The following is a 27491-nucleotide window of genomic DNA, read 5'->3' as shown; positions in this document are numbered from 1 at the left end:
TCTAAATTCAAGGGAATGTGTGCAAGGAATTGCTAATTGCATTATATATCAAAATAATACTGTGTAGAAGGCAAAAGATAAGGCTTGGATACAAAAAAGACCCAGGTCTGTTCTTGTCTTTACCACTAATACTCACTCTGCTCTCCCCAAAGGAGCTATTTTAAGTGTGCCATATGACCCAGCTATACCACTCCTTTCCCTGTGACCAAAGAACTCAGCATCCTACTTCACAGATACTTGCCTAGCTATATTCATTGCTGTTCTACTTGCAATAGTTAGGAAGTTGAAACAACCCAAATGTCCTTCAGCTGATGATAACAAAAATGTGCTAAATATATACCTTGGAATACTACTGAGCTGGAAAAAAAAAATCAAATCACAAACATTGCAAGGAAATGGATAGAACTGAAAAGATGCTATTGAGTGAAGTATCCAGAAAGACAAATGTCACATGTTCTCTCTTATTGAAGGTTCCTAGCTCCAAACCTTCAGATGTGAGCACATCTTGCCATAAATATAGAAACCAGAAAAATAAAACAGGACCATGTCAGTGTATCAGGGTTGGGGGACAATGGAGAGGGGGAATAACAGGACACAAGTAATCTAATCAAGGAAATGGAAAAGGGAGGCTCCCTGGGAAAGTGGGGAGATAAATACAGGGAAAGGAAAAGACAATACGGATGTCTGAAAAAGCCACAAGAAATTATGCTATTAATCATTTACCTTAAAAAAAATGTAATACATGTAAGTGTGTGTGTGTGTGTGTGTGTGTGTGTGTGTGTGTGTGTGTGTTTATAATTTAAACAAACATCTGGGCTGATGCTTGCTCCAAGAGCCAAAGACCATCTAACAAAAATGTTAATACCAGCCACGAGAAGCCCACTTTTGAGTTGTTGGTCAGGGCTGTATAAGGGATTCCCCAAACAGCCTACTGCTGTTGTGTTGATTATCATGAACTGCAGAAACTGAGCCCAGAGGTCCTGAGCTGGACCTGACTTGAATGCCCCTCACTGAGGACCAGCTTTCATGGTAACAGAAGGTGCCATGCAAGCTTCGAAAGGAGGGAAGCAACCAACAGTCCCCCTAGCTATGACATCTATGAGCCATATCAACTACCAACAAGGCACAATAACCCTATGGGTATAGTAGTGGCACACAATCCTTGGTGATAACCTACAGTTCTCTCATTGGAATTAAGGGGAATCCCATGCCTGGTACTAGAAACATAGCCAACCACTCAGTGCTAGTACAACCACTACTTCATTAAACCAACATAATCCATAACAACAATCTAAAAACATCTGACCTTATATCCACAGATAGTATAGTCCTCACCCCTCATTAAGGAAACTTCTGTTCGTAACAGATGGGGACCACTGCAGAAAACCACAACCAATCAAAACGCAGAGTCATGGAGTCCAGTCTCATCTACAAAACACAACCACACCCAAGGCTCAGGGAACAGGAAAGAGTGTAAGAGCCAGAGGATCAGGGAGTTTGCTGAGAGATTGTGTCTCCTAGCAACATCAGAAACTCTACCTGTAAAGTCTTACCAACATGAATGCCCAAATGTGAGCTGAACAAACTTGTCAGACTGGAGGCTTCAACCCTACAAGAAGAACTACAGGCAAATGAATAAAGCTGGGAGCAGGAGAGGTGGGACTCCCCAGAGAGGAGCATGCCAACTGGTTATCCACTGACAGTCAGCCCTGAAAATATACATACAAGTAACATTATATGGACTTGACAGTATATTGAGGAATATATATACACAAATACATATACACATGTAATAACAATTAGTGCAAAAAGAGGCTGGAAGGAGAGTGAAGAGGGGTATAGAAGAGAGTTTGGAGGGAAGGAAAGGAAGGGAGAAATGTTGAAATTAGATTATAATCTTAAAAAGGAGCTGTTTTAAGAATCAAATCTGGAATATGAGTAGACAGGAAAGATTAGCCCAAAGGTTTAATAATGAGAAGAGCCACATCCCTTTAAAACACACACCCAAACACACACACACACACACACACACACACACACACACACACACACACACACACGGCCCCTGCAAGCCTGCAGACATAATCTTCTACAAGTCATACTCTCCTAGGAGACAGGTGTTACCAGCAGGAGACTCATGTCAGTCAGGATTTGTATACTTAGAATACTAGCCAAAGAGCCAAGGATTATACACAGTCCTTGTCATGTCAGGTCATAGCCTGATAGAGATGGTAAACAATGAAATAATGGCTAAACATACAGTAGAATGACACTAGAGATGGTGAATGACAGTGGGGTGTGTAAGCATTAAGGGAATATGCTATGTCATGGGGGTCAAGGGAACAAGAATGCCCCAAACACAAAGAACAAGTGCAGATGACTGATACAGGAAGATGTGAGAGCCTGGTGAAGATGAGGAGCTGTCAACATGTACCCTTCTTCCTCCCTCAGTAACACCTCAGATATTTATCTCATTGAGTAGCAACCTACAAGAGACTATCGGAAACAAATGCTTGTCAGCTGCTCTTGCAGTTAAAAGGCCACGTAACTAATTCTAACAAATGATATGGTTTCCAGGAGGTGACCCTCTCCCTCCTGCTTGCTGAAATGTGGAGGTGATGTATGGAGCTTGAGTGGTCATCATGATGTTGCATGCTGACAACAGCAAAATAAAAAGTAGAAGAACCTAGGATTTTGTCACAGCAGATAATGTGGAAGTCAAAAATGTCTACCCAGGAACTTTCATAAGAATGGTCTAATTCAGGAAGTCTGGGGTGAGGGGAGATGAGGTGGTTCCTCTCACTTATAGCCAACCTAATTTCTGTTTGGGGATTACAAGTTGTTCAATGTGGTTAGAATACAGGGACAGAGAGATGTGGGCAGTAGCCAAGTTGTAGGTCATTCCCATCTGTATCACAAAGGCGAGCCAGCTTCAGGCAGTTTTCCTAAACACACACACACACACACACACACACACACACACACACACACACACACACACACACACCCCACATCCTATAAGGCCTTGCAATACCAGCAATACTGGAAAGAGCAAAGCTTTTACCTAAGGCTTCTGTACTTATGTGGCAAGGCAGTATGACCTGGTTCAGAGGATCCTGATGGAAGAGGGTGAGATCATTATGAGGAGACCCAACCATCCCCATAGCAACAGAGCTTAGAGAAACAACTAGCAAGAAAAGGCTACTCTAGGGAGATATGTGTTGCTGCTCAAAGCAACCTTCCCAACCATGAAGTAATACATATTAATATACAGAAAACAAGTGTAGAACACACACACACACACACGAGGGTACTCATCTATGATTACAAACAACTCCACTGTTCAGACCTTACCTCCGACTAATTCTAGTTGGTACTTTTTTGCTTCCCAGACCACTTTCTCTCTGTGTAGGGCTGTGCCTCATCATTTCCAAATGATGACAATCTGATTGACAGTGTGTCTGTATTTAGAGTCAAGGTCTTTAGGGAGGTACTGAGAGTGGAATGAGGTCATAGGGCGGAGCCCTCATCCACTAAATGTGATGACCTTAAGAGAGAGAGGCACCACAGTCTCTAGGCATGCCCCGATGAAAGGTCAAGTAAGGACACAGCAAGAAGCCACCTGGAAGAGTGTGTGTGCATGTGTGCGTGCATGTGTGTCCTTATAAGTATTTGTTATGAAATATAAAGATACACCTGAACATCAAGGAAGGAACTTAAGAGTGTGAAGCTTTCAAAGATAAAGACAAGCATGTGTATGCATATGTATACACACACACATACCTATGTGCACATATATGTATGAATGTGTATAAATATGCATGAACTTTATGTTTGTATGTACATAAAACACATAGTATATATATATATGTATATATATATATAAGAACATGTGTTTATGTGCATATACTGTATATGATGTAGGCATTCACATGTTTCTTAGCTCTACCTGCTCAAAGCATAGAGAATCATCACTACTCCATCAGGAGTGAGCACACCAGGGTGAGAGCTTTGCTTTCAGAGCCATTTGTCAATAAAAAGAACTTGGGAGATTAAAGGAAATTTAGAAGAAAATGGAAGTCCCTCTGCAACCAAGACAATAGGAAAGTTTTTTTTCAACTTTCAGTGTTCATGAAAAAAGCCATATCCCCTACCACACACACACACACACACAAATCTTCATTTGAGAATCAAATCTTTAGCTGTGTCCTGAATTCAAGCCTCTGCTCTGAGGTCACCAGTTAGGCCAATGGTCACAGACCACACACAGGGAATGTTTAGGGGGGAGATCTGCCCACAGTGCACATCTAGGGGAAGCCCTCTGGGGCCAGAAGATTGAAGAGAGGGATTTCCTGGGTCTTTATATTTCAAGATAGAGTGAAAGACCCATGAAACTTCACTTCTGGGTGAATTTATTTATAAATTAGTGGGTGGGGTCTAGTAAAGGAGCCCATTAAGGGCAGCCACACCTGGCTTTCACAAGCAAGAACAAAACCACTTTTGGGGGGTCCTTGCCTGAGCAGTGTCTGGTTAGTAATTCTGACAACTGACCAGGCTTTTGTCACAACCCCTTTAACAGCAAAAACGTAGGCCAACAGGGTCAACTTGTTTACTTACTTCTTATTTAGAGGCAGGGTCTCTCTGTCACCTATCCTGGCCTTGAGCTCCTAGGCCAAAGCAATTCTCCTGCCTCAATCTTGCATGTAGCTGGGACTCCAAGTGTGTACCATTATGACTGCCTCTCCTTCTTCACCGTATTTACTAAGGAACTTATTCCTGGTCCAGAACATCTCGTGTGTGCATTCACAACAAAGTCAATATTTAAAACTGAACAAATATCCTGGAGCATCTCACTATACCAGAAGCACGAAAGTGCTAAAAGTAGACAGACAGATAGACAGAGGGAGAGAAGGAGAAGAAAATGTGAGGGTGTGTACACCACAAGGAAACAAAAGCCACCACTGGAACTGACCCTGTTGGTGGTGGTACAGGTGAGCCGGTCTTGGAGGTGAGAGAGCAGGAGAGCTGACCCCGCCCCCTTGTATGCTCCCCATAGCAATCAGGAGATTGGGCCCTGTACCTTGCCCAGGCAAGACAGTGGCACTGGCCTGGTGGTATGATCATGGGTGAGCAGGACCAGAGGGCCTAAGAGTAAGGGAACTGGACTCACTACTTGCTGCAGGCAGCAGTTGGATGGGCTGGCCAAGGCAGTGCTGGCGAACTCTCAGGTGGTGACGATGGGAGAAGGTTGGCAGGCTGATCAGCCCAGCTACCAGCCAGGACCAGAACCAGGGCCATGGGTTTACCCACCTCATCATTCACCTCATCTATGAACTGTTGGAACAGGTAAAGGAAACAAATCTACAACTGCAGGATCTCCATGACACAGGACGACAACAGGATATCCAAAAGCAGCTCCAGTGAGGGCCCAGTATCAATGGTGGGGCAGAGGCCAGGTTTTGAGTAAAGAAGAATGGACTGAAGGGTAAACCATGGCACAGCAGGCCACATACAGCTTTAATGGTGAGATTCTTCTGGTTTTTTTTTTGTTTGTTTTGTCTTTAATTTTTGTTTCTTGTTTCTATTTGCCTTGTTTGGTCTTATTTTGGAGGGGGAAATTGCAAGGGGGAGAAGGGAAATAGGTGGGATTGGGATACACGATGTGAAACCAGCAAAGAATCAATAAAAGTCCTAAGACTAATGAAAAATAATTTTAAAAATATAAATATATAAATAAATAAAAAGGGGGCAGCTTTGAATATATTCACATTAAACAAGATTAAAAGAACAAAACTGCAGAATGCATTATCTATTTCAGGGTTAGTAGTGGAAAGGAAAGATATAAAATTAGCAAAACAGAGAGATGAAGGAATGACATGAATATGAAGCAGTGCTTTCCTATTGGGCAACACATACCATCGTACTGAGGGACCTATGTCTACTGTGTGTACAGAATGTTGATAATTACTGTGTTGGGGAGACTGTGGCAGGAAGAGGGTGAGTTTGAGGTTAGCCTGGGCTATACACTGAGGAAGATTCTGTCTCAGAGAAAAATCAAATCGAATTAGTCTGTCTCGGTAAACTATTATAAAGGAGCAGACTATCTAGCAAATAGCATAAAGTGCTAATCATAACTGAGTCTGAATAACAGCTCAGTTTGTTTGTTTGATGTAGTCTTGTAATGTCCAAAAGGTTTGACGTATTTCCAGATAAGGTGTTAAAATAAGCAGAAGAAATCTAAAGCTAATCCCTACAAGGAGGTTACCTAGCAGCTTGTACTTGTGTGGTGGTGAACACCATAATTTCACTGGTTGAAAAATAACAGGGCATTAAAGAGGTACATCTTTTCATATGTTGGTGCAGGGGTTTCCAGACACATTCAACAGAAGAGAAAACTCACTCTGAACAGGGTGACCCATGTTATGGGTCAGAGTGCCCGAATGAATTAATTAAAAGGGGTAATACTGAAAGCCAGCTAAGGACTGGCACCTCTTGCTCTGCTTCTGGGCCACTGCCACAGACCAAGCCATTCCTGCCACCATGCTTTCCTTACTATGATGGACTACATTCCTCTGAACTGCCAGCCAAAATTAAACCATTCATTTTAAGTTGCTCTTTGTTACAGTGATGAGAACAACAAAAAGATGAATACAACTTCAACAGGTGCCTATCACCTTGACTATGTAACTGGTATTAATGGTTTGGTATTAACTGGTGTTGCTATAACTAGTTTGCTTGTCTGGTGTTGGACTATGTAACTGGTGTTGGACTATGTAACTGGTGTTGGACTATGTAACTGGTGTTGGACTATGTAACTAGTGTCATTCTCGACACTTTGTTAAGTATCTACTCACACAGATCTCACTTCGTAGTGGAAGAGGGCAGTAATAAGGAAAATGTGTAAACAAGGTAAGGAATGAGGGCAATGAACTCGAGGATGTCCTTAGAAAACCAGGGGAGTGCCTTGGGCCAGCTGTCAGAGAGGCGATGTCCTATGCAGGCACTACTTTCGATGCAATTTGTGCAGGTCACCCCACCCTCACTTCTGGCCCTCATTTGTACAGCGAAATGGTAGGGTAAGAGCCTGGGTAGAGAGCTGCTATTTCTGTCGGACAGCTATTTCTGACCTACCTACCTGACATTACAGCAGTGTGCTGAAAAGCATGTTGATTTATGACTTCCTTTGCTCTGTTACTATATAAACTTCATGAAACTGTTCCCATCCTGGAATATGCAATTTGTTTCTGGACCATGGTCATCTCATATTGGCCACAGAAGAAACTTACCTATTGTCCCCATCTGAGGTGAAAGGAGTGTTTCTTGCATTGGCCAAGCACAGAGAGAATGTATCTCAACATAAGCAAAGCTACACATGACACATCCATAGCAACATCCTAGAAAATGGGAACAGCTCACTGCATTAGCACTAAAATCAGGATCAAGACAAGAATGCCACTTTCTGTTCTTATCCAGACTACCTACTGATGAACACGATGAAATGTGATATATGTACACAGTGGAAATTTATTCAGATGCAAAAGTATGAAATTTACATGAAAATGTGTAGAACTGGAAAATGTTGTATTAAGTGGGATGACCCAGCTCGGAAAGACAAATGTGCACCCTCTCATATGTGATCCTAGCTTCGAATGTTTCTCCGTGCATATTTCTGTGGGAGCCAGTGCACGTGAGACCTGGAAACTAGAAGGGAGTTAACAAGAAGGAGAAGAGACGCTTGTAAAGGAAAGGAGTGGGAATGGTAACAGAATATATAGGATATGAAACAGAAGAAGAAATACCAGGGGTAGAAGGGCTTATGTAAGCATGGGAGGTAGAGACATGGGATGGGCAGGGTGGGGGCGGGTCAACAAAGTATTTACAAAACTGCCATAAGGAAACCTGCTACTTTGTAAGATAAATTTTAAAGAATGTAAACAATAAGCTAAAAAGGATACCACTGAGTTCACCTTAGCTGTGTTTATACATGATAGAAATACACCCCTGCCTCCTCCCCAATAACACTTGGGAAAGAAAGTTGGAACTTAAAGAAAGCTCTAGAGGCTGGGAGATGGTTGTACTGGGCACTTCCTGGCACATGCAGAACCCTGGGGTCTGTTTCTAATGCTGTAAAACTAACAAACAAACACACAAATGCTGCTTTGGGGTTTCACGTAGCGCTGGGAAACAGACCGTATCCAATCACCCCCTCCCTGTTCCCTATTGGTTACTTTCTGCATAACTCAGAGTAATTCCTTTCCACTATCTGAGCCTAAATGACCTTAGGTAACACAATGATCAAGCTCCACACGTCATAAAAAAATCAAGTGAGCTAGGACATGGAGCAGTGTGAACAGTATCTAATAAATGGGGGCCTACTATTACTTTAGGACCAACCCCAATAATTACCAGGGGGTGCCCTGGATGAACCTGGATGAACACTTGTGGCTCACCACAGAAATTAGGCTCTTTCCCCTGAGCTCCAGATGTTTCTACATTAGCCACTAATGTCTTCTTGTCCTGACATCTCTTCTTTCAGCCCCCTGACCACAACAGGTGCACCATTGAGTCTCACAGAAACCATCTCAAACTGAGAGTCAAAACAGGGTCTATGCCCAGACCCACATTTAATAGATCATGTTCCTGCCGAATCTTACCACACCTGGCATGGAGTATAAATGGGTCAGCCGAACCAAAACTCTGAGGTATGACACTCTTTTCTATAAAAAGTCATTTTCTTAATGACATAGGCACCAATTTGTTTCCTGTGGTTTTGTCACAACCCAGCTGTGCCCAACGCTAGCCTCTACCACAAAGATATGGGATGGAGGAGGCCTGGACAAACACAGGTTCAACCTGGAAGAGAATTCACCCACGTGGCCTGTGAACCCTGCCCTCCTTCTCACAGTTGCTGGTTCCCCAGTCCACACATTCTCATCGACACTGTCAGAGCATTCTCCAGACTCCTTGTGTCCTCAGCTCTCAGCATCTTCCCATCAGGTTCCCTGGGAACTCCTGCTGTTGCAGGTGGTCCTCCACTGGGAGGGCTTGTCACTGTCCCAGTAATCATTTATCAACTCCCTTTTTAGTATATTCTATGTCTCCCTCTATCAGATGGTTTCTCCCCCAATGAGCAAAAAAAAAAAAAAAAAAAAAAGAAAGAAAGAAAAAAAAGAAAAACACCACACATTTTACATGACTAAAATATGGACAACTTAACCTCATTTTGGCCATTTTCAGAATACCAAGTTCAGTGACATTTTAGCCATCTTTAGAGTACCAAGCTCAAGCACAATCACTTTTCTGTGCAATTATTAAAACAATCAACCCCCAGAACTATGTACTCTTTACAAAGTGAAACATAGCACCCATTCATTCATCAACAAGTCCCATTCTTTCCCTCCCTGCATTTGAGCAACCACCCACCTTTCTACTTAACATCTACAGCGGTGACTGCTACATCTGCTCTGCTATGACTGGAGCCACAGTCTTTATCCTCCTCCAATGACATTTTTCCCCTCAGGTTTTTGCTTTGTCTCATTTTTGGAAGCAAGGTCACTTATGTGACCCAGGGTGACCTCAAGCTTGCCCTCCTCTTACTTCAGTTTTCTGATTGGCTGCTAGGGTTATGCCACCAAGCATAACTTTTTCCTTTTCCAGGTTTTCTTTTCCTTTCCTTTTTTATTTCAAGTTCATCTAGAAACATTCAGAATGTCAGCAAAACAGCTGCATTAAGCATTTGGTTTTGTTTTGGGGGAGGTTGCTGTTTAAGATTTTGTTCTTTGTTTGCTTTGCAATTTCAAAGTGATGTTCAGGTATCAGAAAAATGTTTTCATACAAGCTGCATCAGAGACAACTGGAGAAAAAGTACCATCTCCACATAGGAAGGTACTATGGCAACAACCCACTTTAGAGTTTAATGCCAATTTCCAACCCATTCTGTACCACCAACTTAGGGGCTATTAAAAACAGGGCTACTAAAGATATGTGAGATAGTATGTTAGATGTACCAAAAAAAAAAAAAAAAAAAAAAAAAAAAAAAAAAACTACACAGTTGAAAAACAAATATTATATGGCTCTATATGATTTGGGTTTCTTCTTCTTCTTCTTCTTCTTCTTCTTCTTCTTCTTCTTATTCCTCCTCCTCCTCCTCCTCCTCCTCCTCCTCCTCCTCCTTCTCCTCCTCCTCCTTCTTCTTCTTAAGGGATATGAGTTGCAGGGAGGAGCAGGGGTGGGTGGGTTGGCTCATTGTCCTAGTTAGGAGTCCTATTGCGGTAATGAGATACCATGACTAAAAGTAAGTTGGGGAGAAAGGGGTTTATTTGGCTTACACTTTCACATCAGTCTATTAATGAAGAAAGTCAGGATAGGAACTCAAGCAGGGCAAGAACCTAGAGGCAGGAGCTGATGCAGAGGCCATAGAGGAATGCTGTTTACTAGCTTGCTCGTCATGGTTGCTCAGGCTACTTTCTCTTAGAACCCAGGACCACCATCACAGGGATGGCACCATCCACAATGGGCTGCACCCTCCCCCATCAATAACTGACAAGAAAATGCCTTGCAGCCAGATTTTATGGAGGCATTTTCTCAACTGAGGCTCCCTCCTTTCAGATAACTCTAGCTATCTCAACGACATAAAACTAGCCAGCACATTAATTGTTTGTGTATGTTGTATTCAAAAAAAAAAATCAACTGTTTTCATGTGTGAAATTTGTACTCTTGTTATTTTTACCAAACGAGTTATTAGTTCTAACAGAACTTTTTTGGGGGGCAGGGTGATGGTAAAATCTAGAGTATTTTATGGATAAGATGACAATAAATTTAGATCCATTTTACTTTTCTCTTTCCTAATTGTTCTGGTCAGGACTTCCAGTGATAACTAAATACAAAGAGCACAAGCAGGTATCCTGTCTTCTTCCTGGATTTAATGGAAGGCTTTTGGTCTTTTGTGACTGAACATACCATTTGCCTGTTTTTCATAAATGTCACTTACTGTGTTAAGGTGGTTTCCTTCTATTTCTAGTTTACTGAGCGTTTTCAATAATGAAAAAGAAATGATTTTGGTAAGATGCTTTTTGTCAATCCATCAAATTTATCATTTTTCCCTCATCCTATTAATTTGTCATATTATGTTATTGACACTTTATGTCAAACCATCCTTGCATTCCAGAAATAAATTCCTTTTGGCCATGGTTGTAATCCTCTTAAAATGCCATCTAATTTGGTTTTCTGGCATTTTATTGAGGACTCTCGAACAGTCCATAAAATACTTTGACCTAGCATTCATTCCGTCCAGTGTCATTGCTGGTCCCACTATCAGGGCAGTGTTGACAGAATGAGTTAGACTCTTTCCTTCTCTTCGTTCTTTGGGAAAATTCTGGAAAAACAAATGCTGTTAACACTTTAGTGTTCAGTATAGTTCACCATGAAGCTGGGCTTTGTCTAATTTTTTTTCTTTAATATTGATTCAGATTTGTTAGTTGTTAAGTACTGGAGAGTTTATGCTTCCTTATGGCTTAGTTTTTGATAGTTTTGTTTCTAGTAATTTGTTTATTTCATCTAGGTTGTGCTTTTTGACTAGTGTAACTGTTCACAGTATAGCTTTCATAATCTTTTTAAAAGTTTCTGCAGAATTGTGGTTAATGTCTCCATTATAATTTCTGGTTTTAGTGGGAATCTTCCCTCTTTTTAACCTTTGTTGCTTGAGCTAAGATTTATCAATATTGTTAAATTTTGCAAAGAACTAACTTTGGGGTCCTTGTTTCCTTTGCTGTTTTCTCTCTCTCTCTCTCTCTCTCTCTCTCTCTCTCTCTCTCTCTCTCTCTCTCTCTCTCTCTCCTTTCTCTATTTCTCTTGTCTTTCTCTCTCAAATCTCTCATGTTTGTTATTACCTTCCTTCTTTCTGCTATCTTCATATTTCTTATGATGTAAAGTTTTGTTAATTGGAAGTCTTTCTCATCTTTTATTTAATTTATTTAACTTGATTTTATGTGTAATGGTGTGAAGGTGTCAGATCCCCTAGAACCAGAGCTGCTACAGACAGCTGTGAGATGCCATATGGCTGCTGGGAATTAAACCTGGGTCCTCTGGAAGAGCAGCCAGTGCTTTCAACCACTGAGCCATCTCTACAGCCCCCTTTCTTGGCTTTTAATGTAAGAATTCATCAGTAAAAATTTCCCTTTACTGGGACTTGAATCTTGTAAGTTTTATATACTTCATTGTGTCTTAAATCATTTCTAAGTATCCCTGATTTCCCTTGTTGTGGGCCACTGAACTACAGTTATGCTATCTCATAAAAATATTCCCAAGACTACTTTATGTGCTAAAACAATCTTGGGTAAATCTTGGGACCAGCCCTAAATTCCAATGCATTCTGACCTGGGCTAAAGGTTAACTGCTGACTCTCCGCCTCATTAAACAATGCTTGCTTGCTACGGAGGTCTAGAATTGCCTGTCTGTATATGTAGCAATTACATCTTTTGCCCTTCAAAACTTGAACCAACTGGAGGTCAAGGCTGTTTCCTTTAATTTATTTGGGAAAGTTCTGCCAGTGGTTAAGACTCTTTTGAACTCATTCAGGCCTCTCGGCAGTTTTTCTCTTGAGGTACCCCACAACACCTTTGTGATTTCCTTTATCCATTGATCACTTAGGAGTGGGCTGTGTGATTTTGGAGATCACTATGGCGGTTCCTCAGGAAAATGGGAATTAGTTTACCACAGGACCCGGCAATCCCCCTCTTAGGCATAAACCCAAAGGTTTCACATCCATGCAACAAAGACATCTGTTCAACTATGTTCATAGCAGCACTATTTGTAATAGCAAGAACCTGGAAGCAACCTAGATGCCCCTCAATTGAAGAATGGTTAATGAAGATGCGGTACATCTACACAATGGAATACTACTAGGCAGAAAAAAATAATGGTATCTTGAAATTTGTAGGCAAGTGGATGGCACTTGAAGAAACCATCCTGAATGAGGTAACCCAGTCACAAAAAGAGGAACACAGTATGTACTCACTCATATATGGATTTTAGACCTAGATCAAATGATCACCAGCCTATAATTCACACCACCAGAGGAACTAGGATACAAGGTGTAGTCTAAGAGATTCATATAAAGTCCCTCACAGAACTGGTAATGGACAAGTCCCCCAGAGCTCAGGGGAAGTGGGAGGGGGAAGCAAATGGAGAGAGAAGTAGGAGAAAATGAAGGAGAGGAAAGGAAAACCTGTGCGACCAGGAAGATTGAGCCTGGTTAGGAATAGAAGACCGGAAAGAGAGAGAGACAGAGAGACAGAGAGAGAGAACATAAAAGAGGGAGCCAATATTGGTTTGAAGATAAAATTGAACACAAAGAAAGGTCTAGAGAACTACAAGCCTGCTCCCAACTAACACTTTGAGCTTCTGTGGAAAGGCTATCATAAATGCCCTTCCCAGAGAGTGAGATCAACAACTAACTTATCCATGGAGCCCTCAACTAATGCCTGTTGGAAACAGGATCAAACACCCATACATAAACACTGATTCGAACTAGAACCCAGGTGCAGATGGAGAGGACAAGACCATGCGGCAGAAACACATAGAGACAGCTTACCTGAACAAGGAGGAGCTAACAGCCACTAGACTGATAGCTGGGAAGCCAGCATGGGACTGACTCAGGCCCCCCTGAATATGGGTCCCAGCCAGAAGGACTGAGCAGTCTAAGGGACCTCAGACAGTGGAGCCAGGATGTACCCCTGGTGCACAAAAGGACTTTGCGAACATATCCCCCATGGAGGGATAACTGCCTTAATCTAGAGACAGGAGAGAAGCCCTAGTCCCTACTTCACATGACCTGTCAGATCTACATGACCCCAACTGGATGGCATTCCCCTACATCTGGAATTGGGGTGGGGGGATGGGAGGGGAGGGTGGTTAGAGTGCATGTGAGAGGGCAGAGAGGGTAAAAGGGAGGGAAGGAGGGAGGGCGGAAGGGAGAAAGTGAGGGAGTTTGGGAAGGAGGGAGAGAGGGAAGGGGAACTGGGATCTACATGTAAAATAATAAATTAAATAAAAAAAAATGCTTTGACTCCAAAATTTAAGTTGAAGGACAAGTTACTGGGGAAAAGGATTTCTATTTTTGTTTCCACAGAAAATGAAAAGCTGTGGATTCCTTCCAGACTAATGTGGTTTGATCAAGCCAGACCACCTGAAACAGAGTACCAGGTGATCCTACATTCAAAACAGCTGGACAAAGCAGCCTTACAGACTACAGCCAGGATTTCTGAATCTTCTTCGAATCCCCCATGACAGCGCCCCTTACCAGCAGGAAGTAGTTTGGAAAGAACGACGCCCAAATTCCCAAATATTGTCTATAAATGTTTGTTTTTATTTAAATGGACTTTGTTATATGAAATAAATTAAAAAAAAAAAAGAGTGGGCTGTGTGATTCCCAGACTTGTAAAAGAATATTGGAAGATTTTAATACTGCACTCTCAGTAAAGGGCAGAACAAACGGCAGATAGGGACATGGGAAGAATCACACTATAAGCCAACTAGATCTAATAGGCATGTGGAGACACTCTCCAATCAAGAGCATACATACATTCTTCTCAAGGGCAAATGGCATGTTTTCCAGGATTGATTATAAGATGTGTGACACACTGAGAGTGTCAACATTTGTCTTAAGTTTAAATTACTGTGCTTAAGTGATCTATAGAACACAAATGTCTCTAACCGGTAAGCCTCACTTGCCCAAGGACAGATAACTTCCTGGGATGCTAGGGGCTGTTGTTCATGTAAGATAACAAGCCATGTGTTTTTGCTTCCGTACAAAAGCTTGGTTGCCCCAACTGCACAAGATGTGCTTGGTCACATGTGTGCATGAGGTACATAGGAAGGATGTAAGTCAAGGAATGTGCTTGTCCCTAACTGGATAAAGATGAGAAGTACACAATCTTGTGAGTTTGCCTTTATAAGCCCCTAATATAATTGGCAGTATACTCTTGGAATTTTGGGTATGGACTTGGTTAGTTCCATAGTCCTGGCTATTTAATAATGTTTGCTTCAAATTTGGTTTAAAGATTGTGATAGTGATCTTATTTTAACCCAGTGCTATTAACATTTTCTGAAGTCTATCAGTGAGATCAGATCATCTACCCAAATGTCAAGTGATTTTTACCACCATCTTGATTAAAGTTGATCACATGGAATGGGCCTACCAAGGAGGTAACAAAAATCAAGATATTTTGGATTAGGATGGATATTTGTATCATGATAAAAATTTAAAGGTATATTTACCTCAACATATTGTGTATTCTGTTCAACTCTTGTTTAAGAAAACCTTTTAAATAGCAACCATATGGTTCTTTCTCCTCCATCTTGGCTCATGACCTCATCAGGATGTGGACGGCTATGTGACACTTCATAGTCCTAATGAGCTCTCTGTTCATTATATCTCCTTTTAGATTAAGGAAGCAATAAGTTTCAAATATTTTGGATATGTATGGACTTTCGTGTGATAGAAATGTAAGGTTATGCTGGGTGGTGGCGCACACCTTTAATCCCAGCACTTGGGAGGTAGAGGCAGGCAGATCTCTGTAAGTTCAGTGCCAGCCTGATCTACAAAGCCAGTTCCAAGACAGCTAGGGCTGTTACACAGACAAACCCTGTCTCCAAAAAAAAAAAGGGGGGGTAAGGTTATATTTATTACAACATACTGTATATGTGACTCAACTCTATATGATGATAAAAAGGTCTATTCAGATTAACAAAATCTGACTAAGAGATTAACATCTAACTATATCTTTGATAAGTGTTCAACACCAAGCTTCTAGAGAATTTGGATAAGTGGCAACATGTTTGATAAATAACATATTTGATAAATAAGACTTATAGATTCCTCAGGTTCACAGTAGTATTTATCTAACTTCGTCCTTGCTCACTTTAAGCTTCAACTATTTGGATAAACTAAGTCATACACACACACACACACAACAACAACAACAACAACAACAACACTTCTGATATTCTATTAATGGAGTGTCTGGTCCCCCAAGAGGGTCCTTTTCCCAGGGTTGGGCATTTAGGCAGGGGCTCCGATTCCCTCGGGGGCTTGAGGGAAGTTCCTGTTTGCTAGGAGGAGAGTCACTGTCCAGGTGGGGGGGGGAGCTTGTGGCCTTTCCATTAACATGTGACCATGGTGCCTACTTGTCGGGGGCCCCCTCGGTCCCTGCTCATAGGCCCCACCCCAGTTCAACGCCTCTTTTTCTCCTGTTCTCTTTTGTCCCCAGGGATCTTTTCCCTGTCACCTTTTCTTGATTTCTTGGGAGACATCCTTGGCAGTTTGGAACAAACTTTTGTTTTCACACACAGAATGGTTATTTTGGTTTCTTTACTGAGCTCATTATCTATGATTAAAAGTTTTATTTTGCTACTAAAAGATCTTCAATTCAAAATTTGATATTTTTTTTAGGCTAAATCTAACAGGGATGAAAAATGGAGTGTAATGTCCTACTCTTATAAAAGCTTCTAACTTACTGTAACCTGTTAAGGATAATTTAAAAATGCAAGTTAATGGTCAATCACCTTGAACAAAGATGGAATATAAGGTCCTAGTCTTACAAAAACTGCTTATTGTGGACTGTTAAGGAACACAAGTGAATAGTCATTTACCTCATAAAGGGTCAATTTGATATGGTCAGCCTTAGCTTCTCAGTTATGTTTTCAAAGTTAAGCCTAAAATGAGCAACTAGAAATAAGCAAAATTTGTCTAGATTAGCTATACTTAGCAGATGATGGTCCTCAAACACTTCAGAGATCTGAGAATTTGACACTTTAGGTGTTTAGTAAAGGAGATTTTCCTGAGAGACATGCCAGTTCGTGGCAGCACACCTAGCTCTTCAAAAGATGATGGGCTCAGAAGAACCTCCACCTGGAGCTTGCTTTAAATGTGGCAAAGCTGGCCACAGAGGGGGAAAAAACTGTCTTCACCTCAACTGCTGCCAAGACCCTGTCTAGACTGTGAACAAGCAGGACTCTCGGGAAGTCAATTGCCCCAGATGTGCCTAGACAAGGCCCCACACCAACCCCAAGTTCCTACTCTGTGGGCTCTTCTGGGCCTGGCAGCTGAAGACTGATCCTGCTCTGAGGCTCTGCCCCCAAGACCATGGAGGAACCTGGGGTAGCTGTCTATGTAGCCACTTTGTCATTTTACTTCCTGCTTGGTCTGTACCTCCTGCTTACTCAGGTGAAATGTATCTTCTCAGAATTCTGATGGACTCCTATGACCAAGCCACTGACAGCCCTGTTAGTTTAACAGCAGCAACCTAAGGCTTCAGCAGCCTTCCCAGTCCTTTGTGTATAAAATTCAGGCTTCAGGCCTCGCTCTCCTAGAGCTACAATTAGGTCTAGACACAGTTTACCTTGTTACCAGACTCAGAAAAGAGATTAAAGGAACTCACTCTACAATGACTACCCTCAGTAATCAACCTCCTGTGTCTCCTGGTGAATGACTAGATAGAAAGAAGGTGTTTTAAGGTATAAAGTTTATGGGAGAATGTGAAAACTTCAATTATGATAGGAAAGTGACTTAAGGTGTGTAAATACCAATTATAAAAGTTTGAGGATGTAAAAGATTAAATGATGATAAAAGTGATTTAAGGTATACAAAAGAATGAAACGTTTCAGATTTCTTTTCCTTGTCATCAAGTTGAATCAAAACTTCAAACATTCATAGTTTTAACATTAATCAATGGAGTTCTGATAATCTACTAATTTAGCTCTGATAGAGCATCACTACCATATCATAGTCACAAACTCAAGATTTTATATCCCCTTTGGTTGTTTTCTAAGTGTATATTTACTTTTCATTGTGCTATGAAAACATCTATCATGTATATCTCCAGTCTCTTGGATAGAGGAAAGATTGTTACTGCTTTTAACCAGAATCATTTTTGGGCCCCCTATGACTCAAAGGCATGAGTCTACTGACTTTTCTACAACATGGATTTCAATACAGTTTACAAACAGTGGAAATGCTGATGTGTCCATAACTTATTTCTTTTTGTAGACTCAAAAAATTCTTTTAAGATCCAGGGAGTCAATTTGGATGCACCTCTAACAGGTCAAATGGATCCCAGATAAGTATTGCCAATCAACAGCCTAAGTTTCCCTACCTAATGCCTGTTCCTGAGGGTAGGATATCCCCCACCTTCCACTGGACTTCCCCTCCCTAAATTATCAGGACCTCAAAAAAATTCCCCCTAAAACTTAACTTTATCTTCTGCCAGCATCTTTCCAAGTCCCCTCAAAATCTGCACCCCTGATAGTGTCAAAGTGGCTACCCCAAGTAGTCCAACCTCACAGACTGCTTCAACTAGGCCTGACTTTCCTAGTGCCAGATGGCACCATAGAGCCTGGATGCGAGTGAAACAGCCAGATACCCAGGACTTGGCCAACAACACAGCTATCTCAGGTCCCCTAAAGTAGCTGATGCCACCAGACAACATGAAGGAGTCTAGAGAACATTGCACCTCCATTCCCACTTTATCAGCTACCCCTGCCTATTCCTTTTCTCTTAATAATAAACAAAAATGGAGGAATGTTAGTTCCTGCCATGGCAGCAACCTGCCTCGGCCGCTGAGGCACTTAAATCATCGCCATGTGCACCCCTTAAAAGTGTCCACCAGACACAGTTCCCTGTCTTGCCTTTTTTGGCTCCTTTCTTGCTCATTCTTTCTGCCTCCTCCCTGCCTCCCTCATGTCCCCAATCTGAGATGGCCTTTCATTTTTTCACTCTTCTCTCCCCATTCCCCCAATAAACCTCTTGTACCCGTGCATGTGCAACACACACACACACACACACACACACACACACACACACACACGAACTTGCTTTCCAATGACTGCTCTCAGTAATAACTACTCATGTCTCTGGAAAATGATTACATAGAAAAGGGTTTAAAGTTACAAGGATCTAAAAGAAAGTAATTTCTGAGGACGTGGAAGCTTAAGTGAGTTCTGAAAGTCTAAGGAAGTTATTTAAGGTATGTGAAAAATGAGAAATGTTTCCGATTTCTTTCCTTTTCAGTATGCTATTATTATACTAAAATTTCAAAAGGTTACATCGATCGATGGATTTATGATAAGCTGGTAAAGGACTGACTACTGTTATTGGTCACAAGTTCAAGATTTTAAATTTCCTTTGGTTGTCTACTAAGTATAGACTTAAAGGTGATGCTCATTGGGCTAAAAAAACATTTCTGTACACCCTCTAGACAGAGAAAAGAATGCTCATGTTTAATGGGAATACTTTTATATCTTGGTCATTTTGTTACTTTTGAAAACAGTTAAATTCACTTGTTGATTTATTAACTCACTTTTCCTTTTTGTGTTAATCACCAAGAGCTGTTTATATGTTCCTAGCGTACAAATGACTGATGAATTTTTCTTTTATGTTAAATACTATCTCTTCTTTTTGTTTTCTATGCTATTTTAAAAAAGTTTATAATTAAGCTCAAATAAAAACAACAACAACAAAAAAAGAATGTCATGCTTTTTAACCCAAAGCTATACTTTTTGCTACTAGATGTGAGTCTACTCCAGCTGTTTTATAGACATCTGTTAGCTGCTTTTTCTACAATGTGATTTCCTTACAGATTACAAACAATGATAATGCTAATATATCTAAAACTGTTATCTCCTTTTGTAAACTAAAAAACTCATGTAAGCTTCAGGGAGTCACAATTTGAATCCATCTCTCACAGGTGAAACAGACTTCTAATAAGTACATCATAAATTTCCCACCTGCCTGTAAAACAAAAACTCCTCTAACCCAGTGTTTCTTCCAATGTTGTGACCCTTTATACAGTTCCTCATGTTGTGGGGACCCCCAACCATAAAATTATTTTCATTGCTACTTCATAACAGGCTCAAATCTACCTGTGAGACACAGTAAACATTTTCTTGTCTTTAGGATGTATTATCATCTTAAATTGTGTGTAGGGGTCTGTGTTCATGAGTGCAGGTGCCCTCTGAGGTCACACTGTTGTAAGCCAGAATGACAGACAGTTGAGAGTCACCTGGCATGGTTGCTGGGGACTGAATTTGGATCCCCTGCAGGAGTGGTACACACTGTTAAGCACTGAGTGGGCTCTGTAGCACCGAAGTGTTCTCTTTATAGACTGGTTTTCTTGTGCATTTTCAGTAATAAGAAAAGCTAATTAAAGTTTTCCATAAGAACTAGTTTTCAATATCTGACTCCTAAAAGTGTATAGGAGATGTGGGCTTTAAAATCTCCCTAGCCACGTTAGCCACAGGGGAAATTGCTTTTAACAATAAAGAGGAAGTGTAATGATGATGGCTTTCTACCCAGTACTTGTTTCTCTGTGATAAGAAACCTCAATTAGCAAGATTTGATCTCTATCTAGGCTCATCTAGGACTGTGTACACAGCTGTCTGTCCTGGGGCTTAAGGATGAGAGGTGGGTGCTTCTAAACTCTAACAGCAGTGATTGACCCAAATTAACCACATCTTACCATCCAAACCTTTCCCTGAATCTCTAAGTCACCTAAGACTGGCAAGACCTAAAATTGTGTCATCAACACTGGATACAGTGGTTGTCTGGGGGGGGAGGGGCAGGTTTGGGGGCTTCCCTTCCATCTGCATGGGTTTTAAAATTTCCTCAGCTCCATCCTGTTTACAACATGAAGAGAATAAAAACTGGCTATGCCCTACTCCAATGTACTCCTGTATATTATGTAAAATTGTGTTTTATCAGACTGCACTGTCCAGAGAAAACCCATTTGTAAGCAGTTCGACACCACCGTAAAGGCAGAGGATGACCTGCACTGGGGTGGACATGATGAGTACCACTCACACAGCACAGACTGATAAATGATCTATTCTTGGGAATAGAAAGGGAACCATCCTGTCAATTTATCGGGGTGAACTGAGAATGAAGGGGGTACACAAGCATATTAAAGTCACATCAGGTAAACCAGACCTGAAACCTTATTGGCCACTCCAGACCATAGCAAGGGAAACATCTACCACTACAATGGCAACAACCCTCACTGACCTGTCAGCTGACCACCTAGTGTGTATGCCAAGGAACCAACCAGCAGAAAACTCACCACTGTCCCAGAAGCAGCAGCTTGACTCAGTCCCACTTTTAATACAGTACCAGAATTGCCATCTACTTACCCTCCTCCTGTTTGCCCACCTGGCTCTGCCATCTGCCCATCTGCCCACTGATATTTAAGGAGACCGCTTATTATTTTTCCAGCAGTCCAGGAAGAAAAAAAGCCCAATAAGACACTGCTATCAGAGACAGAGTGAGCTCCTGACTGGAGACTAAATGATAAAATAGCCCTTGTCTCAAAACCTGGAGCTGTGGCTATCATCCTCTCTATAATAGGTCTCCCCAGTCTGGCTGTATACAATGATAAGGGTGTATACAGTAGCTGGATGGCCTGTAAAATAGCTAACGGTTTAAACTGTATCTCCACAGAACAAAAAGAACATGGACAGGCCATACTAGATAACAGAACTGGTATTGATTACCTACTGTTACTGCACTGAAAATAATGCTGAGAAGTCAGAGGAATGTGCTGTTTTTCATCTGACAGTAGAAATTCAATTAAAGAAAAAGTTAAAGAGTTAAAAAAAAAAAAAAAAACTTGCAGAAAGGGTCACTCAAGATGGGGCCTGGGATCTGATTGGAAAGCTCACTTTGGGGTATCAAATTTTACCTGGGCAAAGCAGGTGTCTTGTTTTATGCATCCTGATGCTCATTTTCGAGTGTCAATGTTTCCTCTTTGTATCTTCCCCCAGCCGATTAGAAGAAAAAAGACACTAAAGATACCAGGGACCCCAAAATTAAATTTTCCAGATGGACTCACTCTACTAGAATGAGTAAAGAATGTAGTGCGTATTAGTTTTACTCTCTTGTGAAAGTATTCTTAGGAATATACTTAAGTACTAGGATTATCTTGAGTAAACCAGCCATAAATTTCTATGCAAGGTGTCCCTGACCTCAAGGTTATGAGAAGACCAAGCCTAAACTGCTATCTCTCCACTTTTGCAAACAGTGCTTCCTTGCTTCCTGTGGATGTCCACAGCCTCCTTTCTGTATTCATCACACAAGTGATGAAGCAAATCTGAAGCAAATCAGAAGTCGGGGCTACTCCCAGCTACTCTGTATGGGATGGCCCTGACAATGGAGAATGATGTTTTACCTATTCAGGTAAATGTATGCACAGTTAGTAGTCCATCTCACATGGGAGCAGAAGATAGATATCAGTGTTCCCTAAGGTGCTTCCAGCTCAGAGTTCCTGTGTCGGGGGCATGAGAAGAAAATCAGGTGAAATGTAAGGGCAAAACATAAGGAGATATTACAGGAAGGAAAAAGACCCTAACTCCATACCAGAATTTCAGGCATGTTAATCTCAGCACCTGGGAACCACAGCCTCATCCTGCTCTACCAGGCAACCTGAATCCTGCCACCCTCCTCCTTCAGGCCGCCAAGCTAGGAATCTCTCACTTCCTGTGTATCTCTGTCCTGTCCATCTCTCCTTCAGGCAGGCATCCCTGACCATATTTTTCCAAATCCAGCCCCCTCTGGAGTCAAGGTCAGAGAATCTTGTAAACTAAATGATTTATCTCTTTTCTAGTTAAACAAAGTGATATAAAAACCCACAACGTGGGGCTAGGGAGATGCTTGCTGAGTGTGCACAAGGTCATGTGTTCCATTCCTAGCACCCACAAGAAAAACTGGGTGAAACAGCGCGCTCTTGTAACCTCAGTGCTGGTGAGGCAGAGATAGATTCCTGGGGTTTGCAAGTCAACCAGTGTACTTTTGTCTGCAGCCCCAGGTCCCTGTGGAAGACCTTGTCTCAACAACAACAACAACAAAAGAAGAACAAAAGAAAAGGAAAAAAAAAGAAAGAAAGAAAAATCTTTAAGTGGGACAACAGAGACACTGAAAATACCTGGGCACCAGATGCTGCCAGGGTAAAAAGTGACAGCTGTTTTTAAATTGAAATGATAATAACAAAAATGTTTAAAACTGGTCATGACAACTTAAGCAGATGACTCGTTGCACTTGAAAGGTAAGGAGAACTGGGTAACATAGCAAGATACTGCCCCCACAAAAAGGTTTTACAGGGAAAAACAACAACAAAACAACAGCAAAAAGCAAGAAATAAGTTTGCATGCACAGCAGTTCTGTTCCTTGCTTCCCGCCCCCCTTCTTCCCACCGTGGGTCTCAAATAGAAGGAACACTGTACAGGAAACAGTGCAGGGTCCAGCTGGATGTTCCAATGAGTCAGAAAGTGAAGAGAAAAAAAGCACCCATCTTTTCTTCTTTGTGGACACATCACAAGGTTGGCCATGGGATCACTGCCCCTTCTTCAGTGACATATCTGGGACTTAGGAGGTCAAGAAACCTAATCAAACCAGTAGCTTTGATGTGGATGCACTCAGCCCTGGGATCCTAATGCAGGAGAGGAAGCAGATCCTATACCAGCAAAGTGCTGGCAGGGCTTTTCTGATGCTGCCCAGGCCCTAGAGTCCCAAGAGGCAGAGATTAGACACTCACAGGGGAAGAGCTAAGGCTCCTGTGTTTGCACAGGGAGGAGCAAACAGCAATGCCAACAGTGAGGTTTGCTAGACTAGAGGTCCTAGGACAGAATTAATCTGTCTGTCTATCTATCTATCTATCTATCTATCTATCTATCTATCTATCTATCTAATCTATCTGTCTAGAGATGGAGTCTCCTGGGTGGCTGGGACTGCATGTGCACAGTGCTGTGCCTGGCTACGGGCTGTGTACCATTCCATTTTTATCACTAAATTTATTAACAGACCTTTTGGCAAGAACATGTCTAAAGTTCCTGTTGGTGTTGAGAAGTACAATGTCTACTACTCAGAAATACTTAAGGGAAGGACTTAGGAAACCTATGAAGTAATGCGTAGCTTCTGGTACACAGTCTCTATTTAGACTCCTGTGACACTGGTGCTATACCCTAAGCTGGCGCTGTGTTTTATAGCCACTTCGAACTCTGTGTATCCTTGCTTGCTTTGTCCCTTCTCCCCTGGATGCCCTGTACTCTGTTGTCTCTTGTCCAAAATAACAGGCACACTTGCATGGGCACAAGGAAAACCAGAACCTCATTTCCCTAGACACTAGGCAGCTCCATCAGAGCACACTCAGTGTGGAGACGACCTTATAGACACATCACGAAGTTGGCCATGGGATCACTGCACCTTCTTTGATGACGTATCTGGGAACCAGGAGGAGGTGAAGAAACTTAATTAAGCTGACAGCTTCAATGTGGATACACAGCACCAGGGCCCATATTGGAGTCGTTTTCATCTCGTGCACTACCTGCAAGAAAGAACTTTCTTACCTGAGAATTCATCAGGCGAATGGTAGTTTTCGTGCCCACATCCTGTTGGAAGTCAGCTACTGGTGCCCCATTAAACCTCAGGACTGCATCATGACTATCTGGAAACCACAGGAAACGGAAATAGGCGGGTAAGTGCTAGCAATATGTAGGAAGAGAGACAGAGAAGAAGAAGGAAGGCATAGGGGAGATCAAAACACATGCCATTTGTATCTTGTGATACACAGAAGACACTACAGTATGAGTGTGGGACTCAGCGAAGCTCACAAAGATGACCACCTGTCTGCCCGCCATTGCAAGAGCTACAACAATGTCCATTAACTTTGAGGGCCATTCACTGGCACCAGTGTGCTGAGACACAACATAAAAATGAACAGGGACAACAAGCTACTTACAACAGAATCCTTTGTCAGGTATCAAAGGAACAGAATACACACACCCTTGCTGTCACCTGTAAGTCATGTTTCTAGCTGCCTCATATTACATTGACGTGAGACTTAAATTCCAAAACTGTAGGGATGTGCTTGTTATTTTAATCAAATGCTTTGTTAGAGATACTACATTTTGTTAACTCTAGTCAAGGTCAGATAGATCATTTCAAGAAAACACACAACTACTTCCTGATCTCTGCTTTCTTAAAGCATAATTTGCTAGGTTTGCACAAGTTTCTGAACTTTTGACCAAGCTGATGGGGGTCAGAAGCAATGGTGTTTAGGTACCATCCCAGTCCCAAGCCTCTGGATCCTATAAGAGCTCACCCCATCCTAACTTGCTCAAACAAGTTTGGGGTTCACTAGCAAAATCTGCACCAGATTGGAGACCCTCTATTGTGTGTGAGGATTTGGTTACAGCTATTCAATATCTACAGAGATGAGAAGAACAAACACATTCAGATCTATGGAAAATGGCCGTGAAGGAGGGTGCCTTCAGAATTAAGCAATGCAAGCTTTCCTCTTTATTCTGATTCATATCTATTTTTCTAAACCGCAGGAATCTAGACACCTTATTCATGAGAACAACAGAGCTCAATTCCTAGACAACATGCCTTTGGAATGGTTTGGGAATGACACAGATGAGCAGAGTCCAAATCTTATCAGCTTCCAGGCAGTTCTCTGCCGGGAGGGTAGCAGGTCTACCCTTCCACAAGATAGAACAGATAGGTTTCTCAGAGCCAGGCACAGGGTCAAAAGTAAACAGTAGGAACCACAGGGGAAGCAGTCCTATCAGAAACTGCACTTCAGCTACTTTCCCAATCACACATCCCAGGGGCAACGAAAGTGCTGTTTACAAGGCTGAGTTAGGAAATGAACTGACACCCAGGGCTGCCTAGAGCTATTTCTACCCCAAGGCATGCCACAAGCAGGAGCAGGGACTCCCGATCCCAGGAAGGACACCGTCACCAGCTGTAGCCTGCAGGAGAGGAGTACCTCTACTAACATCCAGTCAGCAAATAGAGGGAGGAGGTCAGCAGCTTCCCCTCCCTCTGCTTCATCCCCTGCTCTCACGGGACTGAAGGAAAACAGAGAAACAACACAGTGGACAATCCCACCTTCTGACAAGAGCTCAGACTTTCTGACCCCAGAAAACCAGTCAGAGGTCATCCTTGGGGCACTAAGTGAAACTGAGCAGAGTCCCACCTTCCTTCTTCCCAGATGCAAGCCTGTACTCCCATGAGCTGGTTTCAAATAAGCCAGAAGGCAGGGCATACTCACTGACACAGCCCAAAACTTCAACTCCCAGAGGCAGATGGGAAGGGAGCAGGGGCTGGGGTTGGTAGGAAAGATGGAGGTTCCTCATCACAGAAAGTTTTGGATAGGTCCTTGATGTTGAACATAAGAAAGAAAGGATGATCATTGCTTCGTGCAGAAAATGCTGACTGAAGACCATGCTCTGCCGGGCACAGGTCTAGGCACTACAGTCAATGATGTGGGCAAAAAAGACAAGGCTCCTGTTTGGCTACATGAGAGGGTATACATAGCAATGTATGCCTATCAGACTATGATAGGTTCCACAGACACTCAGGAACTCTCCTTTTGATAATGTTCAGAATTGAGACTGGAAGAATAGTCAGGCCCGGCCAAGTGTCCCTCCAACCAGAAAGTACAGCTTGTGCATAGTCAGACATAGGCAAGGAGCTGGTCAGAGCAGTGTTCTCAACCTTCCTAACGCCGCGACCCTTTAATACAGCTCCTCATGTGTGGGGACCCCAACCATATTTTCAGGGCTACTTCACAACTGTTATTTTGCTACTCTTACAAATCGTAATGTAAGTATCTTGTGTTTTCTGATGGTCTCAGGTGACTGCTGTGAAAGGGTCATTCACACACACCCCCAAGAGTCGCGCCCCACAGGTTGAGAACCTTTGGGCTAGGCAGGGACAGGGAAATGAAGAGAAACATAGGTCAGCACTGATTCCAGGAGATCTTCCTGGCCTAACCTTTCATCCTTCTCCCTTCTCCAGGCACTGGGCTCCACATCCCAGCTTGGTGGGGTGAGGGAGGTGCAGACGCCAGGGGTGGAGGGTGGGAGGGTACCCCTAGCTGAAAACCCAGGAAGAGTTTATGGTTTCTAGGGAAGAATGAATCAGTTTTCGTTAAGGGTACAGCCCCTAGTGGTTAACCAAGCTGCAGAGGATGGCCCCACACCCGTGAGCATGTGAGCAACAGAAACTGAACTCGGAGAGTTATTAAAACAAAAAGAGCACTAGAAGTTAGGAGGAGCCAGAGGTGAATCTGAGAGGAGTGGGCATGTGTATGAATATGATCAAAATAAACTGTTTGGATGCAGGAAATTCTCAATGAACAAAAACATTATATATTTGAAACTGAGGGGCTGGAGAGATGGCTCCACAGTTTATACTGGATGTTCTTCCAGAGAGCCCAGGTTCAATTTCCAGAAGCCACATGACAGCTCACAACTACACATATAACTCCAGTTCCAGGAACCTGATGCCCATCTTCTAGCTTCCATGGGCACTAATTATGCACACAGTACATAGACATATATGTTGGCAAAATACCCATGTACAAAAATGAAATTTAAAAAGATGAAAGCAGGTTTGCCAAGCACACAGTAAGTATACAATATATTGTGCTTATTGGTGATGG

The 27491-nt window shown here is 42.2% G+C and overlaps 1 protein-coding gene across 4 annotated transcripts in view; it reads right to left on the bottom strand.

Moving 5' to 3' along the window:
* St6gal1 (ST6 beta-galactoside alpha-2,6-sialyltransferase 1) overlaps positions 1-27491 on the bottom strand; it is a 766154-nt gene that overhangs the window by 629843 nt on the left and 108820 nt on the right. For all 4 annotated transcript variants that reach the window (XR_007834948.1, XM_051191227.1, XM_051191230.1 and 1 more), the window contains one exon: positions 24388-24485. Coding sequence is in view for 3 of the 4 variants with exons in the window: in XM_051191227.1 (XP_051047184.1) it covers positions 24388-24485 (98 nt within the window). In the remaining variant the exon portion in view is untranslated. The remainder of the gene's footprint in view (positions 1-24387; positions 24486-27491) is intronic.

Source organism: Phodopus roborovskii, unplaced genomic scaffold (assembly GCF_943737965.1).
Source record: "Phodopus roborovskii unplaced genomic scaffold, PHOROB, whole genome shotgun sequence".
NCBI lineage: Eukaryota > Metazoa > Chordata > Mammalia > Rodentia > Cricetidae > Phodopus > Phodopus roborovskii.
Note: the sequence above shows the minus strand (reverse complement) of the source record. Positions and strands in the feature narration are given on the sequence as shown.